The sequence below is a fragment of the Argopecten irradians genome, chromosome 8 (assembly GCF_041381155.1).
Source record: "Argopecten irradians isolate NY chromosome 8, Ai_NY, whole genome shotgun sequence".
NCBI classification, from domain to species: Eukaryota; Metazoa; Mollusca; class Bivalvia; order Pectinida; family Pectinidae; genus Argopecten; species Argopecten irradians.
In genome coordinates this window covers 20452995-20473769 of record NC_091141.1, presented here as the reverse complement: position 1 = coordinate 20473769, position 20775 = coordinate 20452995, and the positions used below count along the sequence as shown (strand labels likewise).

The 20775-nt window shown below is 39.2% G+C and overlaps 1 protein-coding gene across 9 annotated transcripts in view; it reads right to left on the bottom strand.

Moving 5' to 3' along the window:
• The window catches only part of LOC138329633 (1-phosphatidylinositol 4,5-bisphosphate phosphodiesterase delta-4-like), a 57466-nt gene that overhangs the window by 16992 nt on the left and 19699 nt on the right, over positions 1-20775 (bottom strand). For all 9 annotated transcript variants that reach the window (XM_069276742.1, XM_069276740.1, XM_069276744.1 and 6 more), the window contains 5 exons: positions 18901-19056; positions 11037-11107; positions 4690-4841; positions 3504-3633; positions 219-331 (listed from right to left, as the gene is read on the bottom strand). In XM_069276742.1, coding sequence (XP_069132843.1) covers positions 219-331; positions 3504-3633; positions 4690-4841; positions 11037-11107; positions 18901-19056 — 622 coding nt within the window. The remainder of the gene's footprint in view (positions 1-218; positions 332-3503; positions 3634-4689; positions 4842-11036; positions 11108-18900; positions 19057-20775) is intronic.

Sequence of the window (20775 nt, the reverse complement as noted above, 5' to 3'; positions counted from 1 at the left end):
AAAGGTATACATGTAAAGTTCAAGATGGGCATGGTAAGCTAAAAGCTAAAGAAACATAAATATTGGTCCAAGAATACATTCAAAGGTCAAGTGTTAAAGGTCAAAGAATATGTGTAATGGTCAAAGTTGAAATGTTAACTTCAAGGTGTAAAGGTCAAAACTTAGATGTAATGGTCATATCAAAGTACATGTATTAAACTAAGGTAAGTTTTGTTTACCTGAGGAATATTTCCTCAATTTCTGCTCTCTCTGTAAGAAGGTGGTAGAACTCCACAAACTCATTTCTGTCCAGGCGCGACTTTCCCTTGGCTGACTTCTCTGTGTCTGCTTTCTAGTAACATATAAACAGTTTCAATCTAATTCAATATTTAGTTTTTTGATTCATTCATACTTTGATTGATCATCATATGATTATATTAACTATATATAACGTATACATCATGTAAATGTGACTTGTGTTTTAGTGGGAACACAACTGGCATTGTAATGGAAGTCTATATAGATTTGTTTTAACCTTGACTAGGGACATCCTCGATACTCCAGGGCTTCCGATCACTTACGATCTCTACACCCCTGGACTATCTCATAGTGAAATTGAAGGCAGCTCAGCTGAAAACATTTGACCAATCACAGGCCAGCAAAGATTTCCTTTGAAGACTACAGAGAGAGCGACGCCTAACATCAGAGTCACACAGTCAACCACAGTGTACCGTTATACGGTTCTTTTGATGTACATCAAAGGACTAAATTACCTGTTCTTTCCAGTTGCCTCCAGTTTTACTATGAGATAGTCCAGGGGTGTAGAGATCGTAAGTGATCGGAACCCCTGGAATATCGAGGATGGACTAGGGATAGTATGAAATAATCTAAAAATTGAGACATAATGTCAGCCTCCATGTACAATAAGGGCAGGATGAGATAGTGTGGGACGGGACAGGACAATTGTAGTAATGTACTGGGTCTTTATAGATATGTACAATTTATATGTTGGGGATATAAAAATAAGTAAGTATTTTTTTATACCATTCACTTAGAACAGCCTCACAAGACTTCACACAAGTATCTATTTAAGTCTACATGTATATATGAACCGACAGCTCCACCCAATTGTGAAGGTGTTTCACAGGTCGTCTGTATGTTCAAATACTGTAGCAAGGACTGTCAAACGTATGTTTGATGTGTACAGCTTGTTTTCAGTCATCCTTGACTCAGCCTCTCAGACAATATAACACTTCTTCATCAGAGCTGTTTACATTACATAACCTGAATTATTTAAATCATTGCCATCAGCATTCTGTGTTAATTCAAAAAGTATACAGAATTCCATACCCTCCAGGCCTATCACAACCAAATCTTTGTGATAACCTCCCTGGTGGAACTTCAAAGGCCAAAGTTGTTTACTATGTGATTCATAAAGCCAAAGGCTATATCTAACTCTAGCTTTAATTTCTCTGTTGTTTTTCACTTTTGTGAAATGAAATTTTCAGAGAAATATTGCCTTAATGCAAGACCTGTAAATTTTATCTTTTTATTAAGAATAGTGATTGATAGTGAATCGTCACTGGACCAACTACCACTGATCTCATAAAACCATTAGATTAATTTCTAAAGTGAATAGTCGGGCAATGAAAACCAGTCTAAATGCATTCATTGGCCTTCCAAAAGTCTTCATATTACGGCAAGCCAACATGACATTTGTTCAAAGAGCAATGTCGATCCTTAATTTCACTGCATATATATAAGATGTCTTCACTGAAATATAAGATATCTTATATAGTATATAATTGTTCCTGATGTACCCATTGGTTCTTGATGTACCTAATGGTTCCTGATGTACCTAATGGTTCCTGATGTACCTAATGCTTCCTATCTAATTGAGATAAAGGATATTTATTTGGCTGATGATGAGTATGTCAGATTGCTGACTTTCTAGGAGTGTCTGATGACCGTCCTATATTACCATACTCCAGATTTTAGTACTTTAGCGTAAGTGACAAAACACCACTTGGGGACATAAAACTGCCTAGGGAACACTTTCATGAATATGGAAGTTTCCTTACTTCTCTCCTAACATAGATATACACACCATTGATTATAACCCTTAATACTGATTTACAAATCCCTGACAATGATAGGTTTCAGAATTCTGTAAAGCTGCATACGTTCTAGAAGGAAAGGAACCAGGAACAAGAGAAATTTTGCCTGCATGGAAATATGGTTTCTACTGATAGTAATGGTGACCTTCACCTTGCACAAGGTAATCAATACCAAATGACCATTTTCCCTATGCTATATAGGCGGCCATGAAATTTAAATTTTATCACCAAAAAGGATTATTTTTCTCTTGAATACAGTAATTTTATTTTTAGTATCATCGACCTTGACCTTTGGCATTTGATCCTACAAAACAATTTCAAGCAAGTATTGTCCCTAAGGAAAGTGTTCTTGAAGTTTCAGTATGATTATCCTAAAGGATCTTCAGTCATGGGACGGAAACCTTATTCTGTATAAATAAAACACTGATGCAGTCAACACAACACGATGACATATTGAAATAGGACTATCGGGGATTATGGAGTGGTATCTCCAAATTCAAAGACTGATGTCTGTCCTTGAGAACAGACATTTTGGTCATGTTTTAATCTTCTGCTATTCCATGCATAACAAATCAAATATTCATCAGATCACATAAAATATCATCAATGTCATAAAAATAATTTTGATTTCACCTAAATTTAAATTCTATCTATCAGCTAGTTTCTATTCCTCTTAAGCTTATATACATTCTGTTCTACACATAATGGTTAAGTATGTACACAGAACTTGATATCAGATTTTCCACATCAATTTTCATGTCAATATCAGTTGTTTGTGGAAGGTTTAGAGACAATAATCGACAATCAATTCTGGTGCATTGAGGAAGGGTATTGGTGCAGAAATTGTTACAACACAGATTGAAAGAGTAATGATGATAGTGTGGCAAGTCCTGGTAGAATTAGGTCAATTATATAGCCATGTTACCCATAACTACACTTGATCAGTGGCAAGTCAATATTGGCCGGCAGGTTCATGGTAATATAACTGCAGCCATAAAAATATACATGTAATTAATTATATATATATCTATATATGAATTGCAATAAGGACTTACGCAAATATAACTCCCAGCTGGACAATAATATGGTACAACCTCTTATTACATTAACATTTCAGAAGTAAATAAACAGCAACAGAAGCAGAATGTGCAGACCAAGGGGAGGTAACTATCACAAAGTCTGTTATTTTCAAAGGGGAGATAACAATCACAAAATCAGTCGCATTGGAACAGAAGATACTGGTAGTTACTTTTTAAAGGAGAGACACATATTACCATTATGATTTAACATTCCTTAGTTATAATGGGGAGGTAATTGTTACAAACTTTCCCATGGGTAGGTGGTAATTATTAGGAAATCTAAATTTTTATAAAGAGAAATTAATTTTGTACAAGAAAGTGTTCTTACATCAAATAAGGCTTTCACATATTTCTTGTCCATGTCGGCATTTAACTGTTTCAGAAGTTTCATCACTTCTTCAAAGTCCAGACTGCCATCGTTGTTTTTGTCGGCCATATTGAAGGCATCTTTGATCCATGTGAATTGTGTTAAGGAATATCAACATCCAGGTACAAATAGATGAAATTTTGTGAAAGCATTCTAAAACATAAATATACAAAGTGACATGGTAAACAGTTCAATGGGTACTCAGGGTCATCATCACAAATAATCATGTGCAGAAATTCTCATGTTTATCTTAATCGGCAAAACTTGACCAATAAAAAGGAATGATTTTTAAAAAAACCCACTAAAACAATATAAATATATCTTATTGTTATATCTATGGTCACGTGTTTCAAATCTAGATAAGATATTAACTGGCCTACTGAAAGGGCATATGTACACCACCATACCACAAATGTAGCAAACACTAACTGCTGAAATAGTTTTAAAATGTCATTTGAAATCAAAATCCTATCATTTCAGCATCAAAAACCTTCAAAACACAGAAGATGTAGTAGTAACAGGTTTCTATAAAGCACACTGGTATACATCATTCAAACATCAGTAACGCATATTAACATTTAATTTACGTAGTTTTATGATAAAACCTGAACTTAAGCACTAGGGTAGAAGCCAAATTGGGCTACACGTTGAGTTAATTACAGGAAACCATACAGACATTTCCATGGAAAAAGGGGAAATCTTTTTTTAAAAGGCAGTAAAAAAACAAAGATCATTAAAATTTATGAACAGAGCACACAATATCACTAACAACAAGTAGCTCTAGAAGAGGACATGGATTATAATAGCCAATAATTACCTCATCAGTTCACTTGAAATGCAACAATTTCCCAAAGTGGCCAAACTTATAATGAGCGTACACCTGACATTTTGACAGGAACACTTAAAAGTGTCAAATTCGAACAGTGACATAATTACAACAATGTTGTCTTTAGATTGAAGGGACGCTAAAAGTGAATTTTGATGACAGGAAGTGTATTACAAGTGCTAAAATGGTCCACAAATTACAACAGAATTACACAAGGCAATATTGCACCTATCTCAGTACACAGTCTTGTCTGAGACATGATTATACATATGACCTTTGACCCTTACATCCTGATGGATGACCAATCAAATAAAAGGATATCTATCGGCCTGTTGTTTTTGGTCCATGTACTGTTCCATGTGAATGGCAAACTGGATGCCCTTGACCCACATGTCCCTCTCATATATAGAGTTACTGTAGAGATAGAGTACCTCATGGTTCGCACCAAATATCACAGCAAAGCAACGCCCTCTCTGTAAAATACAAAAAAAAAAATTAAATATCACAGCAAAGCAACATCATCTCTGTAAAATACAAAAAAAAAATTAAATATCACAGCAAAGCAAAGCCCTCTCTGTATAAAAACATCAATGTTATATCAGGGCTATGTAACTCTCTGTAAAATATAGACAAGAGATCCCAGAGGGATCTTGGCATCCACTTAGAATGTTCTATGTCTTACAATAAAAAGAGACATCTTTTCTTTCCTTTTCAACCTTCAACTATCAAAATTCAAGATGAGTAGTCTGTCGGCCATCTGGATGACCCCTCAATCCCACAATGCAATATGCAGTACAACTAGGGTCCAAGTGGAACCTATATATGAAAATTGAGACAGATCCCTTCAGTACTTTCTGAGAAATAGTGGTAGATAACAAGGTCATAACAATACACTCTTTTAACAAAAAATGAGTTTGGAACATCCTCTCTATCTTAAATATGGCAAAATATTGTTGTCACCACCATCCAATGTCAGGGCCATTATACAAATCAATATCAAGGTCAAGATAACTTAGTATTATACAAATCAATATCAAGGTCAATATAACTTAGTAACTATAGATAGGATAACACAAGGTTAATAAATAAATACGACAACACAAAAATGTGTTACTGAAGGGTAATTTTTATGAACTTTATAAAGGTAATATTTTTTACTGTAAACTATATGTTATTTGTAATGCTATATGTTACCCTGCCTACATCATGCACCATTTTTAACTGTCATACTGAACAGTTATCACGAGATGGGTCCCTGCTGTTTTATGACATCATGCTAGATTAGGATTACCCCATACCATAATTCATTTGTGTAATATGCCAATGAATTAAACATCACTATTCATTCAAACCTACGCATACACATCCCTCAAGATTAAGTCATCCGATGTTATAATATATTTTGTATATAGGCCTACCTGTGTGTCTTCACACTAATTAATACCATACATACACATACAGTCTACATATCAGATCATAGGAGTAAGACAGAGTATTAATAGACTGTGATATCAAAGCAATGAACCTTACAAATTAAGAGGTGTTACACTGTTTAATTAAGTTCTGCTTGACACATACATCATATAAACTGACTGTTTTTTACATGTCTAGATAATCCTAAATTAAGACACAGACAGTGATTTTGTCTGTAACAAGGGACATCTTACCCTGGTCACCACTCTCTAGTATATTAAAAACATCACTCAAAATTGGTTTCATAATATTTACATCTGTAACATGTCCACCATATTAAGTTTCAATCCAAGGGGAGATAATCTAGTATTAGAATTCTACTGAGAAAATCTTATTAACAATTAAGGTTCTGGTGGCCAGTCTAGGGGGAGATAATCTAGAATCAATAACTTAGGGTTTGGTGGTCAGTCTAGGGGGAGATAATCTAGTATCAATAACTTAGGGTTTGGTGGTCAGTCTAGGGGGAGATAATCTAGTATCAATAATTTGAGGTCTTGTGGCCAAGTCAGGGGGAGATAATCAGTATCAATAACTTAGGGTCTAGTAGCCATTCTAGTGGGAGGTAATCTAGTATCAACAACTTAGGGTCTGGTGGTCAGTCTAGGGACATCTGTATGCTGCCTGTATTTATCATGGTATGCTTAATTATTCATGAAATTACAACAATGTGTTGTAACACATGTTATGTTTTGATATAATAATATCATAACCATATTACAGATAATATAGTGCTCTAATCACATCAAGTATACATGTATAAAGACATATATGTGTATACAAACAAACTCTTCATAGCTACTATGTCACAAGGCCAAGGCAAGATGGAGAACAGCCAACAAACCTTGACCTTTTGACCTTTCTCTGAGGAATTGACTATGACAGACAGACAGGTATAACAGTAAATAATTAGCAGAAGAGTGACAGATCAGCATTATCAGTACATAAACCTTGGTTTGTACTCTACACCAATGTACAGCACAAAAACAGTACAACCATTCTATATATTAAAGCATCATTGAATTATTGTGTAACTAGAACTATCATCCAAACGGCCAATTTATACACCCCCCTTCTCCCTTTGTCATAAAGGAGCATAACTCTGAAAACATTTGAGGTATTTTGTTCGGATATAAATGACACATCAAATTAAAACCACCAAATTTCATTGAATTCTCTCCAGTAGTTAAGGAGGAGTAGCTGTTTATCACACTGTAACAAAGGGGCATAACTTTATAAATCATTTTGTTTTGATATTGATTAACTACATCTCTACACTTGTATAAGGATAATAATCACCAAATTTTGTTGCAATCCCTCATGCATTTTAGGAGGAGTAATGAGTCTATCATTTTGTTTACAGACAAACAGCTGACAACCTGCATCCTCAAATTCTATCTGTCAAAGTACATAGTACAAATTCACTGAAACCTTAGAGCCAAGGTCTGTACCTAAAACATTAGATCAGCTTATTGACCAGCAGAAAATACTGTCACCACAGTAAGGCAGTTGTTATTTATCTAGTACAATCTCGCTGAAATGTACATGGAATATACTAACAAATACAATATCAATGTACAACCTTACAACTATAATGTATCAAAAGACAAAGATGTTACCATGGTAATGAGATATTATCTTTTAATTACTTAAATTACCATCTCACTAAAACATCAGGATATGACACAATACCTGTATGTGTACTCAGAGCACTTTACAGTGCAACAAATGTACAGCCTTTCAGGTAGCCATTTACAGCTACAAGTGTGGAATTACTATTTATATGTAACTCAGTCGGCGATGGGACATGAACTCTGTACATGATTTGTACCCTACCTAATCTTATACAATCATCTGTTTCCTAATTAAGTCCTCGTCATATATATAATTGTTAATAATAAGAGTATTAATTAAGATTTTTTAAAAAGTACATTATAAAGCATTTATAGCAAAAGCAGTATTTGTAATTTTGATAATGCAAAAATAAAATGTGCATTAATGAGAAAGATGTGATTAAAAAGTTTGGGATAGGGAAAATAAAGTAACTTATTTTAACTGAAATGAACCTGAAGACATTTATTTTCATGTTCAAGTCTATACAAATATCAAAATATGGAAGACATATATAAAAAAAATGGATAAAATTTCTTTTTTTTCTACAGATCAGCTGATTGATTAGTTTAATGTCCTATGACAGGGTCATTTAAAGACATGCCAGGTTAAAAGAAAGCCAGAGTACACAGAGAATATCACCGACCAGCGGCAAGTATCTGGAGAAGGGTGGAAGGCTGGTGGTAATATCTTGGGACATCGTTACCACTTGGCCACTGCGGCACAGAGGTAGAGAGCTTGTGGTAATATGTTGGGACATCCTAACCACTCCGCCACCGTGGCACAGAGATGGAGGGCTTGTGGTAATATGTCAGGACATCTTACCCACTCTGCCACCGTGGCACAGAGATGGAGGGCTTGTGGTTATATATTGGGACATCCTAACCACTCCGCCACCGTGGCACAGAGATGGAGGGCTTGTGGTAATATGTCAGGACATCTTAACCACTCAGCCATCGTGGTACAGAAGTGGAGGGTTTGTGGTTATATGTTGGGACATCTTAACCACTCAGCCATCGTGGTACAGAAGTGGAGGGTTTGTGGTTATATGTTGGGACATCTTAACCACTCAGCCATCGTGGTACAGAAGTGGAGGATTTGTGGTAACATGTCAGGATATCTTAACCACTCAGCCATCATGGTACAGAAGTGGAGGGTTTGTGGTAATATATTGGGACATCCTAAGCACTCAGCCACCGTGGTACAGAGGTGGAAGGCTTGTGGTAATATATTGGGACATCCTCACTCAGCCACTGTGGTACAGAGGTGGAGGGCTTGTGGTAATATATTGGGACATCCTAAGCACTCAGCCACCGTGGTACAGAGGTGGAGGGCTTGTAGTAATATATTGGGACATCTTTACCACTCTGTCACCGTGGTACAGAGGTGGAGGGCTTGTAGTAATATATTGGGACATCCTCACTCAGCCATTGCGATATAGAGGTGGAGGGCTTGTGGTAATATATTGGGACATCCTTACCACTCAGCCACCGTGGTACAGAGGTGGAGGGCTTGTAGTAATATATTGGGACATCCTTACCACTCAGCCACCGTGGTACAGAGGTGGAGGGCTTGTAGTAATATATTGGGACATCCTCACTCAGCCATTGCGATATAGAGGTGGAGGGCTTGTGGTAATATATTGGGACATCTTCAACCACTGTCACCGTGGTACAGAGGTGGAGGGCTTGTAGTAATATGTTGGGACATCTTTACCACTCTGTCACCGTGGTACAGAGGTGGATTGTTTGTGGTAATATGTCAGGACATCTTAACCACTCTGTCACCCTAGTACAGAAGTGGAGGGTTTGTGGTAATATGTCGGGACATCCTCACTCAGCCATCGGGATACAGAGGTGGAGGGCTTGTGGTGATATATTGGGACATCTTAACCACTCTGTCACCGTGGTACAAAAGTGGAGGGTTTGTGGTTATATGTTGGGACATCTTAACCACTTGGCCACCGCAGCTGATGTCCCCCCTCTGAACTGTCATTAACGTATTATCTTCTATATTTTACATGAATATTACTTTAGGGTGTGGGAGGAGGTGAGTAATAAATGATATCAATAAGTTATATTGATTAGGTACAATACTGTTTTTAAGGCTCCAGATAAACAATACCAAGATATGACCCTTGTTTGTATAGATAGTGGAGTTAGTTTATCAGAGCTGTAGATTATCATAGTCCTACAAAGCCAGGTGTTGACAGGCATTTGTACTTACCAGCTTCGGAGTCTATACAACACAAATATCAATCTTCTGTTTTATACTTAGCCTATAGAGTATAAGACCTAACAATTATAACTGTTTTTACTCTTATTCTTTTTCATTACCTGGTAAGAGTATTTTTTTAAAATCTTGTGAGTCTTTTTATTGTTTTTTTTTTTTCTGCTTATCTGAACATACATGTCTTAAAATATCAATATTCTTTAAAAAATACCTTTTTTTTTAATTTTAAAACTTCCATTGCCTAAAATAATGATTAATTATAAGGCACAGCAACATGTGATAGATCAAAGCTAATTACTTGCTTTAAGAATGTACTAATGAAACAATATTGTGAACATTCTAAAATAAAATCATCTAAATAAAAACAGAAGTTATAAGATAAAAAGCTAATATTAAACAGTCAAAGTATACGTAAAGACGATGGTATATGACATGTGAGTTCAGGCATCATGCAATAGGTACTACTAATTACTGTAAACAAACTCGAGGCTACTAAACTTAGCGCTTTCCTATTCAAAGCATTTTTACAGAGATTAAATATTTCATGAAATTACCTTTCATTTCAATATAGTTGTGCAAGAATTGTGGAAGATATTGATTTTTATGGATATAAACTTTCACAAATTTATGGTGATTGTAAAATTCACATAAATAAATCAAATGCGAAAGACAGTTTGTTTGTAGTACATGTACTTATATCAATCCTGGGGGAATATCTTTGTGATAAGTTTATCATCCATTGTACATCTATTGTTTGGTTTGTTATTGTCTGATTTTAACAGTAAAAGTCATTAAAGAGATTGTGAGCTTGTGATGAAGGAATGATTGATTAGTGATTAGCTACAGAAACAACTCTAAAGGACAATCTCTATACAGCATGTACACTGGCAACCATCTCACAATTGGTTCTCAATCAGAATAAAAAGGCTGGAGAATATCATACAACTTGACCACTTGACCACCAATGTTTAGTACACTGACCAGTAGTAGAGCATCTCTGAGGCTAAATTAGCTGACTTGATCATCACATCCCAGAGTTGGAAGACAAACATAAATGCCACTTGGAACTCAATTTTAAGTTAAACTTACCGTATTCGACCTGATAAGTATCCCGATCACTATAAGCACCCTTCTCTCTTTTTCAAGCCTAAAATTCTTTTACTACGAATTAGATGCAGACTGGAAAGTTATGTAGGTTTCTTTATTTGATTTCTTTTTCAATATGATTTATAGCTTACATTGTGCAAAAATTTTTACAGATGACAAGCCAATATTTCATTCTATCATCTACTTATTTTTTATATGTTTTAGTGCCCTGGGTGCTTATTATGTTAAATACAGTATGTAATACTTACATCAAACGGGTCCAATCTTTTGGAGTAATCCTTCTCTCCGTCTCGTACTTCTCGAATCTTGGAAATCTGCCCTGTAACAAACATCAAACAAAAAATGTATTTTACTTCACATGCAAAATCAATTACATAATTTGACATAAACAAAAATATTCAAATCTTGTAAATTAACGGTGTTGTCATGAAGTAGCACTTGAGAACAAAAGTCTGAAGGTAATTGATTCAGTCACCCCCACCATTCTAATTCATAAGTAATGGTGATTCATTTCATTTAATCATCTCCATTCAGATTTATAAATCACATGATAACTAATTAACATCCTACATTACTGTTATCTTGTTGTATAGTTAACTACATGTCGAATCTATAGGTCAGATCATGTGACTCAAACTGGGGAGAAGTTGTAAAGGGATAGATTATTACATGTTAGGGTGACAAACCAGGGCAGGCTGATAGAGGAGGGATGGGGATGGACTGAGAGGGATATATGTTAGGGTGACAAACCAGGGCAGGCTGATAGAGGAGGGATGGGGAGGGACTGAGAGGGATATATGTTAGGGTGACAAATGAGGCCAGGCTGATAGAGGAGGGATGGGGAGGGACTGAGAGGGATATATGTTAGGGTGACAAACCAGGGCAGGCTGATAGAGGAGGGATGGGGAGGGACAAAGAGGGATATATGTTAGGGTGACAAACCAGGGCAGGCTGATAGAGGAGGGATGGGGAGGGACTGAGAGGGATATATGTTAGGGTGACAAACCAGGGCAGGCTGATAGAGGAGGGATGGGGAGGGACAAAGAGGGATATATGTTAGGGTGACAAACCAGGGCAGGCTGATAGAGGAGGGATGGGGATGGACTGAGAGGGATATATGTTAGGGTGACAAACCAGGGCAGGCTGATATATAGAGGAGGGATGGGGAGAGACTGAGAGGGATATATGTTAGGGTGACAAACCAGGGCAGGCTGATAGAGGAGGGATGGGGAGGGACAAAGAGGGATATATGTTAGGGTGACAAACCAGGGCAGGCTGATAGAGGAGGGATGGGGAGGGACAAAGAGGGATATATGTTAGGGTGACAAACCAGGGCAGGCTGATAGAGGAGGGATGGGGAGGGACAAAGAGGGATATATGTTAGGGTGACAAACCAGGGCAGGCTGATAGAGGAGGGATGGGGAGGGACTGAGAGGGATATATGTTAGGGTGACAAACCAGGGCAGGCTGATAGAGGAGGGATGGGGAGGGACAAAGAGGGATATATGTTAGGGTGACAAACCAGGGCAGGCTGATAGAGGAGGGATGGGGAGGGACTGAGAGGGATATATGTTAGGGTGACAAACTAGGGCAGGCTGATAGAGGAGGGATGGGGAGGGACAAAGAGGGATATATGTTAGGGTGACAAATGAGGGCAGGCTGATAGAGGAGGGATGGGGAGGGACTGAGAGGGATATATGTTAGGGTGACAAACGAGGGCAGGCTGATAGAGGAGGGATGGGGAGGGACAAAGAGGGATAAATGTTAGGGTGACAAACGAGGGCAGGCTGATAGAGAAGGGATGGGGAGGGACTGAGAGGGATATATGTTAGGGTGACAAACGAGGGCAGACTGATAGAGGAGGGATGGGGAGGGACAAAGATGGATAAATGTTAGGGTGACAAACGAGGGCAGGCTGATAGAGAAGGGATGGGGAGGGACTGAGAGGGATATATGTTAGGGTGACAAACGAGGGCAGACTGATAGAGGAGGGATGGGGATGGACAAAGAGGGATAAATGTTAGGGTGACAAACGAGGGCAGGCTGATAGAGAAGGGATGGGGAGGGACTGAGAGGGATATATGTTAGGGTGACAAACGAGGGCAGACTGATAGAGGAGGGATGGGGAGGGACTGAGAGGGATATATGTTAGGGTGACAAACGAGGGCAGGCTGATAGAGAAGGGATGGGGAGGGACTGAGAGGGATATATGTTAGGGTGACAAACGAGGGCAGACTGATAGAGGAGGGATGGGGAGGGACAAAGATGGATATATGTTAGGGTGACAAACCAGGGCAGGCTGATAGAGGAGGGATGGGGAGGGACTGAGAGGGATATATGTTAGGGTGACAAACCAGGGCAGGCTGATAGAGGAGGGATGGGGAGGGACAAAGAGGGATATATGTTAGGGTGACAAACCTGGGCAGGCTGATAGAGGAGGGATGAGGAGGGGACTGAGAGGGATATATGTTAGGGTGACAAACCAGGGCAGGCTGATAGAGGGGGGATGGGGAGGGACTGAGAGGGATATATATGTTAGGGTGACAAACCAGGGCGGGCTGATAGAGGAGGGATGGGGATGGACTGAGAGGGATATATGTTAGGGTGACAAACCAGGGCAGGCTGATAGAGGAGGGATGGGGAGGGACTGAGAGGGATATATGTTAGGGTGACAAACCAGGGCAGGCTGATAGAGGAGGGATGGGGAGGGACAAAGAGGGATATATGTTAGGGTGACAAACCAGGGCAGGCTGATAGAGGAGGGATGGGGAGGGACTGAGAGGGATATATGTTAGGGTGACAATCCAGGGCAGGCTGATAGAGGAGGGATGGGGAGGGACTGAGAGGGATATATGTTAGGGTGACAAATCAGGGCAGGCTGATAGAGGAGGGATGGGGAGAGACTGAGAGGGATATATGTTAGGGTGATAAACCAGGGCAGGCTGATAGAGGAGGGATGGGGAGGGACTGAGAGGGATATATGTTAGGGTGACAAACCAGGGCAGGCTGATAGAGGAGGGATGGGGAGGGGGACTGAGAGGGATATATGTTAGGGTGACAAACCAGGGCAGGCTGATAGAGGAGGGATGGGGAGGGACTGAGAGGGACATATGTTAGGGTGACAAACCAGGGCAGACTGATAGAGGAGGGATGAGGAGGGGACTGAGAGGGATATATGTTAGGGTGACATACGAGGCAAGGCTGATAGAGGAGGGATGGGGAGGGGACTGAGAGGGATATATGTTAGGGTGACAAACCAGGGCAGGCTGATAGAGGAGGGATGGGGAGGGACAAAGAGGGATATATGTTAGGGTGACAAACCAGGGCAGTCTTATAGTAGAGGGATGGGGAGGGACAAAGAGGGATATATGTTAGGGTGACAAACCAGGGCAGGCTGATAGAGGAGGGATGGGGAGGGACTGAGAGGGACATATGTTAGGGTGACAAACCAGGGCAGGCTGATAGTGGAGGGATTGGGAGGGACTGAGAGGGACATATGTTAGGGTGACAAACCAGGACAGGCTCATAGAGGAGGGATGGGGAGGGACTGAGAGGGACATATGTTAGGGTGACAAACCAGGGCAGACTGATAGAGGAGGGATGAGGAGGGGACTGAGAGGGATATATGTTAGGGTGACAAACCAGGGCAGACTGATAGAGGAGGGATGGGGAGGGACAAAGAGGGATATATGTTAGGGTGACAAACTAGGGCAGACTGATAGTAGAGGGATAGGGAGGGACTGAGAGGGATATATGTTAGGGTGACAAACCAGGGCAGGCTGATAGAGGAGGGATGAGGAGGGGACTGAGAGGGATATATGTTAGGGTGACAAACCAGGGCAGACTGATAGAGGAGGGATGGGGAGGGACAAAGAGGGATATATGTTAGGGTGACAAACTAGGGCAGACTGATAGTAGAGGGATAGGGAGGGACAAAGAGGGATATATGTTAGGGTGACAAACCAGGGCAGGCTGATAGAGGAGGGATGGGGAGGGACTGAGAGTGATATATGTTAGGGTGACAAACCAGGCAGGCTGATAGAGGAGGGATGGGGAGGGACAAAGAGGGATATATGTTAGGGTGACAAACTAGGGCAGACTGATAGTAGAGGGATAGGGAGGGACAAAGAGGGATATATGTTAGGGTGACAAACCAGGGCAGGCTGATAGAGGAGGGATGGGGAGGGACAAAGAGGGATATATGTTAGGGTGACAAACCAGGCCAGGCTGAAGTAGAGGGATAGGGGAGGGGATGAAGGGAAGGGCAGGGTGGGGTGGAGGGGTACATGTTGGGGTGACAGGGGTCTGAGAGGTTCATATTATAGGGGCAGACTGACAGTGGAGGGATGGGGGAGGCGTGGAGGGGCACATGTTGAAGGGGCAGGAGAGGAATAGATGAAGGGACACAAATCACAGAGAATTGAAAAGAGGATGGGGAAGTCATTTTGAAAGACAGAGACAAGAAATGGAAGGTGATTAAAGTTGGAGGGCGGACCTTATCCTTCTTAATTACCATGCAGGTTTGTTTCTTGCAATAAAAGGTTAAATTTTCTACCTAAATAAGACAGACCAATGAGTACTTGTGTAGGTAGTTAACACATTAAAAGTGATTCATACCAGTTTTCATGTTCAAACATTTTTACCTGTAACTTTTAACCTGTGAGCTTTCTGTCTGGGATAGGTCAATATGTACATTTAATCTGAATCGTGTTGATAGCCACACCTAGTAAAACACCAAGATCTAAAAATAGAACAGTGTATCTCTCTTTTTCCATTTCATTTTTGAATAAAAACATATTTTTCAAATGTTTCAGAGAATGAAATAAGGTAATTGAGGATTATAGAACAGTCTGTGATGTGCCAATCATATGACTGAGCCCTATATCGAGTGTTTACCTGTCGTATATAGCACATTTAACTTAAACCTTTTATAGGAGTGTTCATTTAAACTACACCCCCTTATCACTGTAATGACAATCATGTAGGTATTTACAGCTGAACCAAGCAATTCAGGTTCTAATATGGGGCTGTTATAATGGATTCTACAAACCGTGTCACGCCATAAGATTGAGCTGTATTTTCAATTTCCTTTTCACAAAACTGTGTGGGCAAAAGATCCGGGTAAAAAAATTATATTTAACTGATTTCTTAGTTTCTCAGTGATATTTTGAAATAGCTTTATATATAAATACACTAATATCTATCTTATGTACGGTACTTGATCCTGAATCATGAAGTCTACATTTGTGTAAACAGTATATATTCCAGTAACTCTTGAAGCACTATAGCTTCGAAGTGAGTAATTAGCAAAAATACATTGGTACCAATGTGAGAATATTTTGAGCTATTTAGGACAAAATTAAACATCCCCCAGAATTCAATTCATGAACATTCTATATAAGGTATAAAATACAAGATGTCTGACACCGATATTGTATGTTGTGGCCTTGACCAGGCTCTAGCTGCTCTGGGCCGAATTGTATAGATGGCACTGATATTTGTAGTGATAATCAGTCCAGAGTTGTGTTTCTAACAGTTTAGGTTTTATAACACTCTATTAGCCATTATATTGCCCGTATCTGAATAGATACTGTACTTCTGTCATCGCACACAAAACAACCTCTTTGACAACCATTACACACAAATACTCAGTATGATGTCCTCAAATTTAAAGGTTTTATACTAAATGTAGATCTATTTACTATCTGATCATTAACATCTCGTGAGATCTCCACGCCCCTGGGGGTCAGTCTAATGATTAGCATCTCCGGAGAGCTCCCGGGAATGAGTCTCTACTATATTTACAGACAAGTGTCAGAGATTTATTTGCTGTAGGAATGCTATATTTATAGACAAGTGTCAGAGATTTATTTGCTGTAGGAATGCCATTTTATACCAGTTATTAAAATTCATTTGAGTTTTATCCCATAGGCTATGTATGGTTCCCCACAACCAGGTGGTCCTGATTTAAAACCGTTCTTTTACCTCTGCATAAAGATTAGACATCTAATCATGTTCTAATTCCCCTAAAACACAGGTGTAGGTCCACAGGGCCAGGTTTAATACCCATCATTCGTCTATATTTTAGCATTTAACATAAAGCACCTGCAGATGCATTTTATTTACAGTAATTATGAACAAAAGTCAGTTTGTTAGTCAGAAATGGGAATAGAATCGTGATTCTTAATACAAATTTTACCATTAGGACTCTGAGCTGGAATAGTTTGGCGTTAGATCAATGTTTTTTGTTTAAGTGTGCCACATATTCGAGACATGCCTCTACAGAATATGCAGCATGCTCTCAGCTTTAAGTGATTATTTAAAGTGTTTGAAGCACCTGTTTTAGGCCAAGATAACCTGAGTATATCTTCTATCTGGCTTAAACCTGGGGTATATACAGAAAGGTAACATTTTGGGCACAGCAAGAATAGAGTGTCTACACTATAGACATACAAAATCCATAGCACATTTCTGTATTATTCTTACTGGCACAGCATTGACACAAATCTTGTTGTTGCTCAGACTTATATAAATCTACCACAATTCAGTGGACATATACTAAATCAGATACCACGTCATATATAATATATCGTAAAATCAAAGTGGCCAGTATTGAACTTGGTCAGAATTCAATTTAGATTTTCTACAAATATTATCACCAAACAGAGTAAAGAATTTCAATTTTACCTACGATGATATATTGATCTTCCCACACAGAATATGGAAATGAGTTTTACCTGTCGTCTATAGTATGGGAACCATTAAACTTATACCTATAACATACTAATGTATTATAAATATCTTAATGTCCTTATTCATAACATTTACACTTTCCACATTCATCACGAATCATTCCAATCCCTGTAAAGTTCCTCTTACAGGATTAACTGTAGTTCTTATTTCCTTTACACATTATAGAAACTTGACAAACATTTTCATTCACAATATAGAAGACTTGAACACAAGGTATTCATAAAAGCGTTGACCATAGATTTGTTCATATGTGCCTCGCCAGGTTTTCAGAAACCAAGTAGAGCGGGTTTATCAATTATTTCTTTAAATGTTTGATTCAAGTTCATTCTCTTCCTATAATGATCTTATACAAAGTTCAATCACAATGAACTCTTTTTCACTTCTTCTGTTGATTGTGACAGAGAAAACCACGCCTAATCCTTTATTGATATGAGCCTATATAGCTATGCCACCTATGATTTGCTGACAACACAACACTCTTCCCCCACCTCCTTATCTGATGGTCAGACTTCTCTTCAACCACCCCTACAAACCATTTTAATGGTGGAACTTAAAATAAAAAATAAAATTGTATCATGGTTCTTTAAAATTTAAAATCTGCTACATCTCTTTAAAATGAATCAATGATCTATAAAATCCTAAGAAGGTCTAAACCAACATCTTATACAGGTTGTAATGTTGTAAACCTACACTCCTATGTATTTTTCCTGAGAACAACCTACATCCCACGCCTTCACAGACCTTACATACACATTATAGTGTGTGGCTGTCACATCAGCAGGATCTCACAGGGTTGTAGTGTGACAGCAAGGAATGTAAATATCACAGCTACGTAAATATACTCCAACAGTCTTATACAAAGACACATTATCTCTCTGTACAACTCCAGTAAAGGTCAACACCCGTACATTACCGTCCATTATCGATAAAGTCACAAACAAGTGTAATGGTCAATTTAATGGTTTCTTTAAAACAAATATTCTTGTTGAATTAGTATATGGGCAGTATCAAATAAGTTCTACAGCCAATATAGCTACAGAGATATGATATTTGATCTGGTGACATATTTTGAAAATGACATTACATAAAAATGCCCTGCCACCATACCAAGGTTGATCAATGTCTAAATTGACAAATTAGTAAAACATGCTGACCAGAACAGCGTTCCAAACTTCAATTTGTAAGATATAGCATACTATATTACAATCCATTTATTTATAATACAGCTTCACACTGTCGAAACGAAAGGACAAAACAATATACCTGGTAGGAATTATTGGTATGAAAAATTCAACAAATTCAGCTCAGCTATATATAAGATTCCTATGTGTTATAGTTTCCTACTGTAGGTATACTCACATGAGAGTTTTTTCTTTCGGAAGCGTTTCTCCGAGCCTGAGTATCGGAGCACCATGTCCTTGGTGTCTAGGTAGAAGGTGCGGGGGTACAACATGCCCCCGCCCTTAACCTTGTGTAGCAGTGTGCCACGGGCCAGCTCCTGCAGGACTCTGTCCACTGGAAAACAAAAGGGAAACATTATAGTCAACGAAATTTAGCGAAATACTATTATCAATACAATGTTTGTAAACAGTGCCTCAGTGTTGCTCATCCACACACAAAAATAAACATGATTAGTGGATAAGCTAGAAATGTCTGTAAGCTAGACATAAATGTTACCACCTCCGTATCTCAGAGAGCAGCGATGGGACAAGACATTAGTTACATTGTAATTGTATGTTACCACCCCCCTCACTCCATCCCAACCCATCTGATGGCAGGAACATCCCCCTCACTCAATCCCCACCCATCTGATGGCAGGAACATCCACCCCCCACCCCCCACCCCCCCCAACTCAATCCCCACCCATCTGATGGCAGGAACATCTTACCCCTCACTCCATCCCCACCCATCTGATGGCAGGGACATCTACCCCCCCTCACTCCATCCCTACCCATCTAATGGCAAGGACATCCAACCCCCCCCCCTCACTCCATCCCCACCCATCTTAAGACAATGACATCCACCCCCTCACTCCATCCCCACTCATCTAAAGGCAAGGACATCCACCCCCTCACTCCATTCACCCCCTCACTCCATCCCCACCCATCTAAAGGCAAGGACATCCACATCCCTCACTCCATCCCCACCTATCTTAAGGCAATGACATCCACCCCCTCACTCCACCCCTACCTATCTAAAGGCAAGGACATCCACCCCCTCACTCCATCCCCACCTATCTAAAGACAAGGACATCCATCCCCTCACTCCATCCCCACCTATCTAAAGGCAAGGACATCCACTCCCTCACTCCACCCCCACCTATCTAAAAGCAAGGACATCAGCCCCCTCACTCCATCCACCCCCTCACTCCATCCCCACCCATCTGATGGTGGGGACATCCACCCCCTCACTCCATTCACCCCCTCACTCCATCCACCCCCTCACTCCATCCCCACCCATCTAAAGGCAAGAACATCCACCCCCCTCACTCCACCCCCATCCATCTAAAGGCAAGGACATCCGCCTTATATCAAAACCAAATGTTTCATTGTTCATCTTTATTTTTCTTAAACCTAATTTGGTCAATATAATGATATGATATATACTTTAAGTGCATTTTACCAAAGCGCTTTTATCAAATCGCTTTATTATAAGAGTATTCAAAATTTGCTTTTTTGAACAAAACAAAAAAATATCTCCCTTAGGCCTTCAATCGATGATAACAATGACGTTGTACTAATGTCTTAAAGGGGTAAATGTACTGGTATATGTATATATATTAAGTCATGCCTGATCTGCCATGTCATAAATATCATAATGTACATGCATCATAACAGCTGTGACTACTTTAGAAACAGGATCTGTGACACTGCAGTCTGCATCATTGTAGTAAGAGCTAACTAATTAAGATAAAAGTCTTTACACAAATTATATTCTTAATGCTTCAATTGATATGAGTAACATATATGACAATTAGAATCTTACTTTTGTGGTTATGTAAAGTTCCAATCGATATGAGAAGTATATATGATATAAGTCACTCTCATATATAAGTCACTTATTTTACATAGTTATTCACTCATGCAACATTCTCTATTATGATATAGCACTAGTACTGTTTTAATATAATGAGTGGCGGCGACCATTCTTTAATACATCGTTAAGGTGTTAAATCTTTACTAGCGGTGGTCTGACTTTACTATCTCAATGTAGATAATAAAACATTCATATCAA